Here is a 14,792-nt window from a genome sequence, read left to right on the forward strand (position 1 = left end):
AACTGGAATCTCTGGAGGTGACAACAAGATTCACCATTGTTCACCTGCCTGTCCTGGGCATTCAGCAGGTGTTCAGAGACAGACCTGTGTCTTGGATTGTCACATTTGGAACTATACACATCTTCAATCTAGTGACTGTGTCGGAAGTTTTCGTGTTTCATGGCTGAATAAGTCTCATCAGCTTATTCCAGCAATAACATGGTGGGGGACACCAGAAATAGGTTTCATACATTCTACCCACACCAAACATGTGTCATCGGCACTCACTCATCATACTAGGCCACATCACCCCAAAACATCTGAAGCAAATGTTTTGTCATATCATGAAGATAGATTACATTACACATCATTATGGCAACAACTACAGGCAGACTCTACTTCATTATTTGGACTCATTGACACTGTAGTTATACATATCATGATCTATACTTTTGAAGCTAACATGTATTTTTGATTATCTCACCTCGTAATGTAACATGAAATTCTTTTCCTTCAGACCTCTGAAATGAAATATATCTGGTATGTTCTGATTGCAACATCGAAGGTTTCTTCACTGTCAACTTTGAGTTAAAACAATTAGATTTCCACAAGTCACATTTAATCGAGTAATTCTTCCACATAAAGATTTATCAGAGAAGCAATCCCTTCTGAAGTACTAGATACATTTCGTTATTAAATTATTATATTTTTGCTATTTTCTGATATCAAGAACTTTCTGAGAGTATGCCCCTTAAGGATGTATAACGTAACTTGCTCAGCAGTTATTCAGGAATATGTAACTACACTGATGGCCAAGGAAGGTAAGGGTACATACCCAGCCAGAACAGACATAGGGTCAGACTTGAAGGCTGTGTCCAGACTGTCGAATGTTACTGTACACAGAACCTGTAACACAGCAACAACACACACTTTTGTGACGTGGCCCACTGAAGGATTTTACTGTTACCCTCAAGGAAGTTCCTTTCATGGATATTAGAAAACATCTGACGAAAACAAACCCAACAAATTCAGGTCACTGTTCAGTCCAAGACACTTCATAATGAAAGGCAGGCCATTTGATATTTTCTCAAAAAAGTTGAGTTATTGCTATGTCTATTCAACTGACAGTAATTCTGATTTGAAGATGACAATTTAGAACACAACATGTAGACTTCAGCAAGTTAAACCACTTTGTACTGGGGGGAGACTGCCCATGCAGTCAAAATCTTATTATCAGTTTGCGCCACAGAATTAAAATATCTGTTTGGAGCAGGCTACAAAGCATTGCCCTACATTACTCAAAAGCCAAAATCTTTCTCAACAAAAGAAATATCTCAAACCCTGCCTGAGTTTGTCCCCTCTGGAAGATGGCTGACCCATGCAAAGGCTTGTACAGGTCAACCTCACAGGAGATGTCCCTAAGGTCTCTTAGGCCACGCCCATCACACCTGTCATTCAAAAAACACTGACATTGTACATGGGCAGACACTATCCTCTACACCATGGTGACTGTCACACAGGGCTCACACAGATTTAAGAGATGTGAACCTCCTTGCACCATGTGTAACCTAAGATAAAAACCTAGTTGTACCAGCTAAATTCCAGTTGTACTGCTTTTGTTGCAATTAATGATGAAAGAAATATGTTACTGAATCATTTAGATATTTATTCAGAAGTGTACCCACTGATAATTGACTTGCACCTGGTGCAAGTCAGACTCATAACTAGGATGCACCATGTAATATTGGGTTGCACCAGTGCAAGTAATACAGCAATAAATCCAGCCTTGTTGTGTCAGCCATATACGTTATGGTCATGTTCAGCTGGCAATAGGAAGAACATGCCATCATGCTTTGTATGCATGTAGATTTTAGTCGAGAATACACCACTTTTCCTCCATTCAGACATCTGGAGTGTTCTAACATCAGACCAAAGACACACAATTAGTTCCCCCCTCAGTAAACCATGCCATGACACAGCTTAAATACAGCTACAAACAGGATAGAATCACTCTCTGATATGCTCACATTTACAAATACCACATCCATTGTCCACAATATATCTATATGATAATATGTACATGCTTGGGAGATGTTACCTTTTCTCTTCATCCAGAATGAGATTCCTAAATACATTTTTAGACAAAGCATCGAATGCTTGTTGTATGTCCTGAGCATCTACTTCCGGTTTATCTGCAACACAAACAAGGACGACAACTGACACAGGTGATGGTCCAAACTTGGGAAAATACATACAGACAAAACATCCATCAAAGGAGAAAACACCTAGAGAAAATGACTGTGGTGTGCAAGTAAGCACTTTCTTCAACTCACAACATGGATAGACATCTGATTATGATTACAATGTATTGACATCAGAATTTATAGAAGATTCCAACTCTCATCCCTCCTTGCTGTATGCAATATGCCATGTGTCATAAAATGGGAAGTGATTTCGTACTTGTCACTGAGTTTATAATAATTTAAAATGTCTGTGTTTATGAGCTTCATTGGTCATACATTTACTCCAAATAGGTTTGTGGTGGATTTGTCTGATGTGGACGGAGCAAGACATCGACATTGATAAGTTAATGCTGACATGAACAGAGAACCAAATGAATTTTTTATGATAAATCAGTTTCATAGTTCTTGAGCATGATTACACATTTGTGTACACTGTACAAGAAGTGTTCCTGGCTGTCTCAGCCAGTCCTGTAGCCTGTGTTACATACAGGAACACCATGGCTTGATGGATACGAATGATCAATAATTCAGCAGGAAAGCATATTAGCCTCTTACGATGGTTACGTTTGAGAGTATGTCACACACAAAGCATACTAGCCTCTTACCATGGTTACATCTGAGAGTACATCACACACAAGGCATACCAGTAGTAATAAGATGAGGGCAGAATCCAATCACAATATACAATGAGTCACAGCTTTCAGGTAAGTTAGTGAGCTTGTTATCTGATGCCACATTGATCAATAAAGTTATATCATAAGGACCTGTTAGTGATAAAGCCTTGACCAGACAATCCAGTGATTGTGAACCATCCACTGAGCAGACCATCCAGTGATTGTGAACCAGCCATGGTATAATGTGCATTCATGAATCCATGCATTTATTTGTTTGTTTCTGAGTCATATAATCTCATTATTTGGTTGTCTTGGCCTGGACTTCAAGAAGCAAGGGGTGGGGGAGATCACATTAATTTATGATCATTCACATAGCTAGTGTCATGCATTCAGATACTTACCATTTGAGGTGGAAGATTCACCATTCTGTAACAGGGACTCTGGAAAACATGATGTAATTTTTATGATAAAATTGATATGATATACTTTTCCTGACTCATGATTTCAAAGTCCCTTCTCAGCAGTATGGGCTCCCTGTAGGTCTTAGTGTGGACGTAATTTGGGAGAGAGTGACAAGAGCATGTCAGTGTTCAGGTCATGAGGGACACCATGCAGGAGAAGGGAGGAGACCCTGGGTGGGCTATTTTACATTTGCTTCAGGCAGCAAAGGGATTCAAATTTCCACATAACTGTTCAAAGGGAGAGGGAGATAAGCATATAGCAGGACTCAGGATAAGGAAAAATTACCAATCACATTACTGCGATTGTAAAACTAGTAACTATATTATAGTGTTTGAGATGTTTAACCCATATTAATCAAGTTGACAAACTTGGACAAGATCCAAGCCTTATCACCTCTAAAGGTTGCTGTGCCCAGTTCTAGCCTGGAACACAGGCAACATACTGAGTGGCTACTTGATAATTAATTGCTAAGAGAGAGCACAAAAAACACACACACCTTGTACATCTCTCAACACATCCGTTCTGACTTTCCTCACTGCCATATCTCTGGATATCTGGAGATTATTAAAAATGAAGAACATTAACACTGACGATCATGAACAGAGAAGATAATTACACTTAAGACCACTAAAACTGAAGATCATTAACACACATGTTTGTGAACCTGTACTATTCTTAAAAAACCTTAATCTCACTACTGACATAGGTAACGTTAAATTTTCACCCTAAAAGTTGCCAACTATTCAAATACTGAATGTGTTTAAGTTAAACAGTCTTTGTTACCATAGTAACTTCATCTGTGAGGTATATCAGTTATAACTGGTCTAAATGCCATGAATTCTTGAATCTGTTATTTTATGGTTATTGACTAATACACTCATGTTTTGCATTTCACAGCCATTAAGCCTTTTCTTTATGTTGTCATATTTAGACTCTTTGAGTATATGTTTTCTAAAATGAAACAACTTAACGTTAAGATGTTCTGCAGTAAAAGATTGGACACTTTTCAATGATTCATTCTGGCTTGATTTATGTTATTTCAGTTACTCAAAACAACAAAAATTTCAATGGCTACTGTTTACCCCAGCTAACAACATTTCAGTATATCATACCTGTGTAACTACTCACTTTGTCATGAGAACTGTCGGTGAAAATATCCCTTAACTTCAATTCTGCTAGACTGAAAACAGACACAATAACATTGCCTGCATATAATTATTCATGTAAATTCATCTTCAGGGCTGTGAAGTTAAAGTATTAATCCCTGTGTGTGAAGTGCAACTTTGAACAATATTTCAGGATAATACTATTAACAGGTAGAGTCATGTCTTGGAACTCATGACTCTGGTATAAAACAACTCCACACTGTAAACTTGCTGATCCACTTGGTCTGTGACCACCACTATATTATTTTATTTGTTGTGGTTTAATGCTGAGAATATTCCAGTTAAAAGACAGCGGTCCATGATTATTTGGGGACCAGACAACCCATCCTCAGACCACATCATGAGCATCTACCGGAACTAAGTGAGTGAAAGAGTGAATTTAGTTTTATGATGCTTTTAGCAATATTCTAGCATATCTGGAGATACCAAAATCTGGAACTGGGAAATGACAATTAGCACCAACTATGTCTGTAAGTCTGACCACCAGATTCCTTTGGTCATCACAAATGACAAGAATGGCAACTGAGGACCAGTTTTGATCTGAATCTTCACATGGATTTGGTATAAAATCCAAACATGAAAGAAACTTGTCAAAACAGAATTTCTTTAGTCCAGATGTTTTCTATATGATCAAGATAATGACCTTGTGAATGAACAATTGAGTGAGTGAGTGAGTGAGTTTAGATTTACGCTGCAGAAAATCCAGTGATCAACAGCAGAACCGATGATGTGTCAACCAAGTCAGTGTGCCTGATCATCCCATTCCGTTAGTCACCTCTTACAACAAGCATTGGTTACTAAAGGTCAATATTCTAACCTGGACTTTCATGGGTCCCTGGAAGAACAATGCATGACTGAACATATAAATTAAGACCAACAATAGAAACTAATCCTACAGCTGTTACCTTTTGACAATACTTGTGATTTTTTCAGAAGGTTCACATACAGGCGGCACTTCCTTCTTTTCCTGACCAATCTCATTCTGGAGATTTTTGATCTGTCGAATGATGGCTTGTGTTTCCTTCAAACCATGCTTCACTGCCTTCTGGAAGTCTTGCAGGTAGACATTGTTAGCTGAGGCTTCCAGCATTACTGTAATGACAGCAATACTGTACCTGTTTAGGCTGGATCATGGGGATTCTTGTATAAATAAGTGAATTTTCATGCAATGTCCTGAGTACAGAGCACAAAAGAATAGACATGTGTACTATGGAGCACAAGTCACAGACAGTAGTTGGCTGACTGTGTTCAGCTGTTTGACTTCCCTGTATTTTCTTGGATGATGTCCACAAAAGACACATGATGTCTCTAAAGGTGATTTTTTTCTCATAATATGCCACTGAACTTCCCTGAACACTTCTGAACACCCAGAAGTAAATAGATACCAACTAGGGTGAGGTTATGTAACTGCTAACCTTCTGGTTCCTTAATGCAGACAGCTTGTGAAGCATTCTCCCCAGGGAGCTGAGAATGAAAATTATATGCACACTAATTCATGACTTGGGAAAGAATGTATCTTTCCCAGCATGCTTCAAGGTGTGGACCTGACACATTATAAATGTGCACAATACTATTAGCACTATTTGCGAAAGAGACAATGCTGAATGCATCCACAACAAATATTCAAACTCAGTTACAACAGCCTGTAAAACATAAACTCTAGGCAGCGTATGGCCATGGAGGGTTCTCAGGCATCACAGGGTCAAAACAATGCTTACTCACCCACTTTATCACGTTCAGAACCAGTGATCACCAAATTGAGGGTACTCTGAAACATCTGACGTCTGGTAGGGTTGACGACGACTTCATTGTCAATAAGCCCAACTCTGACCGCACCTGAAACAAAATTTAGACAAACCTGTAGAGGTTTCCAATTCTTTGAAGAGAATCATCCTTGGGCTACATATATGCATTTTCTGCTGCTGGAAAATATCATGTGACGGTTGTATCAACATTTTAATAAAATATTGTACAATAAACAAAAAGTCTGTTTTAGTTCATTATACAGCCCCTCAGTACGTGGAACCTCCCCTCTGTTGTGCATGTGCAGGCAGCCAGGTAAGCATCCAAGTCTGTACTATCATTCCTTCTGCTGAATAAAACAGTGAACAGAATTGCAGGGAGGTGGGTGGCCCTCCCCTAAGGACGATTCTCTTCACAGAAACCTCTACAGGTTTGTCTAATTCTTTTCCATAGAGATCATCCTTTTGGTGCATAAATTCAGACTCCCAAAGACCTGAGGCTAGGGAGGAGGGAATTCTGGCACAGCATGTAAAAATAGCGATTGTAATGATGAATATTAACTTATGCAGTAACGCTCACCTGTGACCTGATCCGAAGATTCCGTGAGGGGCATTGTGGGAACAAACTGACAGGGAGCAACTGCACTGAGAGCCAACCTCAGAGCTATTTACATGTAAAGCACTTAAAAAAGTGCGAACATAACCCCACCCACACAGTGAATTCTATAGAGACCACATAAGGGGGAAAACCACCCTATAACTGAAAACAGACCATACGAGATCGTCAGTCGTGGGACATGTCAAGAGTGAAGACACAGCACTAATATGCAGTAACAGCAGCGTCAACTGTCGATGAACCAAGACTCATTCGGACAGGGTGGCAGGACACTGTCCACTGGAGAAAACCGTACGACCAAAGCGCACTCTATCACGTGAGTGCATATCAAGCTGATACTGCTTAATGAACGTGCTAGGCCTGCTCCAAACAGCAGTAGAGCAAATCTCTTCAATGGGCAGTGCCGATGCAAATGATTTGGAAGTGGCAACAGCTCTGACCGAGGAAGCCTTCAACCCCTCAAGGGGAGGCTTGCCCTTAGCCTGGTAAGCAGCACAAATGAGTGAAACTATCCAGGGGGTTTGGGTCTGTTTACTAGCCGGCAACCCAGCCTTCCCACCACCGTAACAGCAGAACAGATGGGTACCCATACTGATCCCTTTTGTTCATTTGATATACACCTTGAGGGTCTTACAGAACGGGTGAGTGCTCTTTGAACAGGTCCCCGACGTAGAAGGCTAGGTCAGAGTAGGAAATTCGATAGGAGCAGTCACATGGAAAGCGTGATCGATCTCCGAAGGGTAAGAATCCAGGAGGCGAATACTGACACGGTCTGGATGAAACAGTCAGTGCTGGGTCTGTTGACATGGCATGTAAATCGCCAACCCTTCTCCCAGATGTTACTACCACCAGAAATACAGCCTTCCATGTTAACAGCTGAATGGAAATAGCTGATAGACGTGAAAAACTAGGACCAGACAGCCAATCAAGCATAACTGACAAATCCCAGCAGGTCGAACCCGATCCATGCCAGCTAAAAAGCACTGCACAAGAGGGTGCTGCCCCAGAAGAGCACCATTGATAGAGGTGTGAAAGGTGGAAATAGCAGTGGAGTAGCCACGAATGGCTGCCAAGCCTTGTGCCAAACGAACTTGCAAAAACTCCAAATACTCAGCTAAATCCGCAGAAAAGGTATCTGAAATCCCCCTATCTGAACATTAGCATGCATAGCGGGACCACCCATCCTCATACTGAATGCCAGAATTGTGTCTGCATCTGCAACTGCCGCAGGAATTCCGCGTGCTTTGAGGCAAGACCTGACAGTGGCCACCCACTGATTCCTTGGATTGGAGTGCTGTTCTGAGTGAGAATGTCTGGTTGCAAAGGTAATAGAACAGGAGGTTGAGCCAGAAACATGAGAATTACCGGAAACCAGCTATGTGACGGCTAAAGCGGTACCAGAAGCACAAGCAGCCGAGCAGGCTCGCTGGACAGGTGGGAGAGGACCTTGGGAATCAGGGGAAGTGGTGGAAACTCCCACAGAACCTTGCCCGTCCAATCCAGCAGGAAAGGCGTCGGAAGCCAAGACCCTCTGGTCTGGTATTTGAGAGCAGAACACGGGTATCTGATTCATTCTGCCTGACGGAAACAGATCCTCCTGAAACGATCCATATAACTGGGAGATAACTCCGAATATCCGCCAATCAAACATCCACTTGTGTGGGGCCAGGATCTGGCAAGAGAGACAGTCATACTAATCACACCAAAGGAGGAAATTCCATGCCTCCTTGTTTCAAAATGTATGTCATTGCCGTACGGTTGTCCAACTGAAGACAAACCACCTGGCCCCTGACATGATCCAGAGAGCGCTCGAAAACCAGCTCCCAGTTCTAAGACATTGATGTGAAGACTGTCTTCGACTTCAGCTTCGGACCAATGTCCAGACACGACAGACAGCCCAGAACACACCCTACCCTAGCCAGTGAGGGACGAATTGGTTTGAAGTGTAAGAGATAGCGTTGGGAGCTCCGAAGGGACCACCTTGGAGAGATTCCTGATATTGGTCCACCACTGAAGGTGAGGAGACAACCACCCGGGAACTGTGAGACACTTCTCCAGATCCTCTGAGTGAGCCCACAGACTCGCCAAAGCTTGCTGTATGGGGCACCCTGAGAAAGACCAAGTCCTGGGTGGATACCAGGTTGTACTCCTTGAGGCTGATGATCCACCCCAGCCGAACTAGAATGTCTATCACTGTGTAAGTAGAGTCTAGACTAGCTGGCTGAGCAACCACTCATCCAGGTAAGGATGACAATGCCTGCCTTTCAATCTGGCTAGAGAAGTCGGCACTAACATGAGCTTGGTGAACACCTTTGGGGCCACAGAGATGCCAAAGGGGAGCACCGTGAACTGGTGACACACCCCCTCGCAAGAGAACCGAAGGAACTGCTTGAACGAGGGGTGTATCGGCAGTATACGCATCCTTGAGGTCGATCGACATAAGCCAATCGCCAGGCTGAACAATGGAGATCACCAAGCAAAGTGTCTCCATCTTGAAGGATGGAACTTAAAACATGTGGTTCAACCCCTTGAGGTTGAGAATGGGACGGAACCCACTGTCCTTCTTCAGGACGAGGAAGTATGTGGAGTAAAATCCCGTCTGTTCCTCACCCCATGGTGCACGCTCGATTGCGGACTTGTCCAGCACAGCCTGAACCTCGTCTTGATCGGACAGAATGGCATCAGAGCGCACTTTATGCCAACAAACTCGAACGGGTCTCGCTTCCACAGTGGTAGATGGCCAACATGAATGGTGGCCAGCACCCAAGGATTTCGCTTTGCCTGTTCCCATTCCGGTAGGAAGAGGGAGAGGTGATGACACATTGGGACATGAGGCAAGAGGGCGTAAGTAGTCCCTTGCAGCTTGAGTGACTGGGACTGCCCCGCGGGAACAGACAGCGCATCTAACGGGGGGTTGGGCCAGTCCCCCCACGACCGCAAAAAAGGCTCCTACTCACGCTAAGCGGCCAAAGCCAGGCGGCAGACTCAGACGTAGACTCTGTCCCAGAGGAAGAACTCAGCCACAGCTTGTGCATCCCCATAACTTTGCACATCACCGTAGACGCTGCTGACCACAAAGAGTCACTTAGGACAAATGACACAAAAGAACTACATTCAGGGAGACGTCCCCAGAGTTCCCTTTGTAACCCACGAGGGAAAGCCAGTGCAAAATACAGTCATCACAGACAATACAACTCAACTGCCAGGTTTAATAAAACGTTCTGTTCCCTATTAAACGAACGAATAAATCATACATACAGTAGAGGAAAACTCTGACATCTTCATTCACGCAAGAATTTAACTCTCCAATACGTCTGTACAGCATGACTGACAGCAGTAGGAATGATGATATGGGCTTGGATGCTTAGCTGGCTGCCTGCACATGTGCGGCAGAGGGGTGACTCCACGTTCTGAGTGGCCGTACAATGAACAAAAAAAACTTTTTGTTTATTGTACAATATTTTATTGAAACATTGATACAACTGTCACACGACATTTTCCGGCAGCAGAAAATGCATATATATACCCCAAGGACAAACTCTATGAAAAAGAATGAATATTTTAAACAACAGCCAGGAGCAAATATTCATCCAAACTTACTCTACTATATATCAGAAACATTTATCAGAGACATTTTGACAAGATGTGTTACTCACAGCATTTCAACATCTCTCATATTTTAAACAATTTATATTTATATATACTTCCAAACATTTGAGTTTGGGAAGGCAGCACCTACCTACAGGGCCATTCCATGGAATATTAGACACTGCCAGGGCTGCTGATGCTGGAGACACAAGAACAGGATGTATAAGAAGATGGATCTTGGTCAACCATGTCTGTCTGTCATTAGTGCGAGGATAAAGATTATGGTTTTCAAAATGGAATGAGTGACTGAGTGAGTGATTGGGTGGGAGAGCAAGTGAGTGAGTGAGTGAGTAGTTTCCCATATCTTCACTGGAATGTTTAGTAAGTAAGCATTCACATGCAGTTGTCAAAAGTGAGTGAAATAGCCTCTGGTCCACTAGTCTGTGGCTTGTAAAAATCTAGTTGGGCCAGTAAATCTTGACAGTCACTGGCATGACTGAGTTGCGGATGTTCATGGGGTTGTTTTGTTAACTTAATATATCCCTCTCTCCGACCTGGTAAGTTATAACACACTTTTAAGTCATGCAATATTATGGCCTGATAAAAATGTTCTTCATGTTAGCAGCTAAGTGATGAAACCTGTGTCTGCATTCAAATTTCAAAGCTATTAACCATGACTTTGGATCATAATAAGGATAAATCATTTCTTGTGTTCTGTCAATCTTGGACAGATTAGGGAGGTAAAATGGACTCATTGATACCACCATTCAAAATGGCATGACAAAATGTTAAGAAGCACATTTCTGGAATGACTTGTATATCATGGCTAGAGATCACATCCATATTTTTAGATGCATACCTGCATTTATACTGATGATGTCTGGATCGTTCATTCCATCAACAGCGAGCAAATTGCACATTATCTGAAAAATAACAACTTACAGGTCACATTACAAAGTAAAACACAACTTTGCAGATTCTGATACCTTTTGGTATGCACTTACCGAGACAAATCATCAAAAAATGCCAATTCAACCTGCAACATGTGTCATATTTGGGATTTCACTTTCTCAGTAAAGTACAAATTCTAGTACTTCTTTTGGTTGAGTCCCATCCGGGATTCGAACCCGCACCCTCAGAGTCAGGCACCTAATCGCCAGCACACAAAGTCAGCCGCCTAACCCGCTCAGCCACCGCGACTTCCAAATGAAAGTCGGACAACTGGTAGTCTAGACTGCGTACTTTGTGTACCCCTCTGATGAGTGTGAATTGGCACGGCTCCCACGGCCGAAAGCTATGATTACACAATGCCATTTAGAAAGTGGTCAAATGCAACATGTGTCATATTTGGGATTTCACTTTCTCAGTAAAGTACAAATTCTAGTACTTCTTTTGGTTGAGTCCCATCCGGGATTCGAACCCGCACCCTCAGAGTCAGGCACCTAATCGCCAGCACACAAAGTCAGCCGCCTAACCCGCTCAGCCACCGCGACTTCCAAATGAAAGTCGGACAACTGGTAGTCTAGACTGCGTACTTTGTGTTCCCCTCTGATGAGTGTGAATTGGCATGGCTCCCACGGCCGAAAGCTATGATTACACAATGCCATTTAGAAAGTGGTCAAATGCAACATGTGTCATATTTGGGATTTCACTTTCTCAGTAAAGTACAAATTCTAGTACTTCTTTTGGTTGAGTCCCATCCGGGATTCGAACCCGCACCCTCAGAGTCAGGCACCTAATCGCCAGCACACAAAGTCAGCCGCCTAACCCGCTCAGCCACCGCAACTTGGAGGTTGCGGTGGCTGAGCGGGTTAGGCGGCTGACTTTGGCTTAGGCGGCTGACAATTCAACCTATACAGTTAAAAAATATGTGATGAAAAAGCCCACAAAATTGGAGTTCAAACAATTTACCAGTTTTCCCCCAGCGCTGGGAGAAAAAGAGGTTTCAACAGCTATGCTGTGCTGCGCATGTGCAGTGAGTAGATTTGCGGAGCTTGAAACAGTATGCCTGCCTGGAGTATGAGGTCTAGTCTAATCTTGGTTGTGTACATAAAGTAGTCAGTGATTTGCTTGTTACATAAAAAACATAATGATTGTGATAAGCAGACTCAGTGACAGAGAAATCCCAATGTCTGGTTTATTGACACCTACATGTCTGCCTGCCTGTCTGCTAATGACACTATGCAATGCACAACTTCAATTGCTGATCATTTGCAATTTGAAATTAACACCTATTGAGCTTATAAGTCATAAACAAAGAGCAGGCTAAGCATATCGGCAAATGAACCAGTGGCCAATGACAAGGCATTGTTACACATGGTTGCACACTCACCGTCCCTGGCTGGGTTTGGCATCGCGGCTGCTCTGTTTCGACGGAGGTCAACACAATTACAAAATACTGCTCTTTTGATTTGTGATTATACGCATATAATTTTGCTTATTTGTTTTTTCACAATCACCAATGCATTTTATATATCACGAACAAGTGATAACTGTGTTTTAATTATTTTGGATTTTTTGGTTGTATGTGACCTTTAATCATACCAAGCTGATTTTATGTTCTAATTAACCATTAATGATCATTTTTCACCAAAATATCATCTCCAGATGTGCAAAGATGCATTCACTTTGCAGAAACCTCAAATTTACTTTTATGATATATATATATATATATATATGCACATGACAAAACAGTGTCTACAGCAGTTATCAGTTTCACATGCATACAACAAATTTCATACCTGAGTCTCATTATAAAATCCACGAGGAAACAAAGGTCGGACAGATCGATCTGAAATTAACACAATAGAACGAGTCTAATGAATCTTTCGGTGTCAAGTTATTTCAGTATTCAGCTACCATCCTCTGGATTTAAAACTAGTACCATCTCAGCCACTTTTAAAAAAAAAAACTCAAAACACACGTCTTTTAACAATGTTTCTTAAATCCATGTATCCTATTGTTCATATGGACTGTGAAATCAGACAGATTACACTTGACTTCTAATGTCTAAGAAAGACAATCTTTACCAATAAGTCTGCTTGTGAGGACCTCACTGTCAGAGGGACCTATCTCTCGGCGAAGGTAGTTGGTTGGGATACGGCCTGCTGCGGCTGCCTTCTGGCGATAGTCAACCTGGTGTCACATGCAGAATGTTTACAGCAAGACTAGCAGCATGAAGAATGTTGGCTTGGAATAGACATTCTGTCACATTTTAATGAAATAAGGACTACTCTGCTCGAATGAAAAGATAGTACCACTGTTGGCACTGAATACATTCTAGGTCAGCAATTGTAATCAGGATCACTTGATCAGAACAGGAGACACTATGACAATATGAAGCCAAACTTACAGTTAAGGGAACAAAGTTTTGTTGGACAGGTCTGTCACGGCTGACAGCAGTCACAAGCACTGACGTGTCACCATGCTGGAAAAGTATGGAACAACAACATACATATGCAGATGATGCATATATTTGTAGACTCAATCATAAAGCAGGTCCCTAATCTGGTGGGAAAGCAACTAGAATGTCTTAACACTAACAGTCATAATACTATTAATAGCTGGTAAAGTTCATCAGATCTTTAGGCAGTGGGAGTATCACATAGAAGTGCAACATATGCTTTTACCCCTTTTAATATACAGTTAAATTTCAAGGCACAGGGCTGTAAGTCTCATGAAATGCTACTTCCAGTACTACTGTTCTCGGCTCCCTTTGCTGGTGCCAAGAGTCAATTCTAGATCTGAAATGTGTGAGTACCAAATATGATTTTACTAGACTGGACCAAGTGTACAACCATGCTTGGCTATCGCAGTTGTTGACAGTTCCATATGGTCCCTGAAGCTTTGACATCAGTTGCAAGGTACTTTTTGCCTATTTTATGCAGGACTACAAACACAAGTACATTGTAATAGTATGTCATGCAATCAGACGCCATCTAAACATGGTCTGGATTCCAGATTTTGCTCTTATGACACGTTCAACATAAAATATAGTGACATGGGGTAACAGAGTAAAATTATTTTATTAGGTGCAGAAACAACAGTCTGTTTACCTGAGCTACAGCAGTACCATCAGCAAACCTGGCCAACTTCCCAGTAGAGATTTTGAATGGCCTGCAACAACAAACAACAACAACATCTAAATTACAGTAGTAAGATCACAACCTCAGTTTGCAAACACATATATCAAATAGATGACATCTCTGTCAGTCAGAAAACAGTGGAGATTTCCACCACTTTGAACTTAATTGATTTTCTTGCAAATCACGATGCATCAACTAACGTTGAAAGGAAATTCATAATTCTCAAATGGAAATATTGCAACAGCCTGGCAGAAGCTGGGCGATGGGGTGTTCACGATAACACGAAATTAAGAAACT

At 41.9% G+C, this 14,792-nt stretch overlaps 1 protein-coding gene across 1 annotated transcript in view; it reads right to left on the reverse strand.

The window, feature by feature from the left end:
- The window catches only part of LOC137293522 (polyribonucleotide nucleotidyltransferase 1, mitochondrial-like), a 28,499-nt gene that overhangs the window by 13,490 nt on the left and 217 nt on the right, over positions 1 to 14,792 (reverse strand). The window contains exons 2-16 of the mRNA XM_067824121.1: positions 14,466 to 14,526; positions 13,763 to 13,837; positions 13,440 to 13,545; positions 13,152 to 13,201; positions 11,270 to 11,333; positions 10,562 to 10,609; positions 6,187 to 6,300; positions 5,370 to 5,556; positions 4,427 to 4,478; positions 3,795 to 3,852; positions 3,238 to 3,276; positions 2,078 to 2,171; positions 1,325 to 1,427; positions 815 to 885; positions 464 to 500 (exon numbers count right to left, since the gene is read on the reverse strand). Of these exons, the coding sequence (XP_067680222.1) occupies positions 464 to 500; positions 815 to 885; positions 1,325 to 1,427; positions 2,078 to 2,171; positions 3,238 to 3,276; positions 3,795 to 3,852; positions 4,427 to 4,478; positions 5,370 to 5,556; positions 6,187 to 6,300; positions 10,562 to 10,609; positions 11,270 to 11,333; positions 13,152 to 13,201; positions 13,440 to 13,545; positions 13,763 to 13,837; positions 14,466 to 14,526 (1,159 nt within the window). The remainder of the gene's footprint in view (positions 1 to 463; positions 501 to 814; positions 886 to 1,324; positions 1,428 to 2,077; positions 2,172 to 3,237; positions 3,277 to 3,794; positions 3,853 to 4,426; positions 4,479 to 5,369; positions 5,557 to 6,186; positions 6,301 to 10,561; positions 10,610 to 11,269; positions 11,334 to 13,151; positions 13,202 to 13,439; positions 13,546 to 13,762; positions 13,838 to 14,465; positions 14,527 to 14,792) is intronic.

The sequence above is a fragment of the Haliotis asinina genome, chromosome 8 (genome assembly GCF_037392515.1).
Source record: "Haliotis asinina isolate JCU_RB_2024 chromosome 8, JCU_Hal_asi_v2, whole genome shotgun sequence".
Classification (NCBI taxonomy): Eukaryota; Metazoa; Mollusca; class Gastropoda; order Lepetellida; family Haliotidae; genus Haliotis; species Haliotis asinina.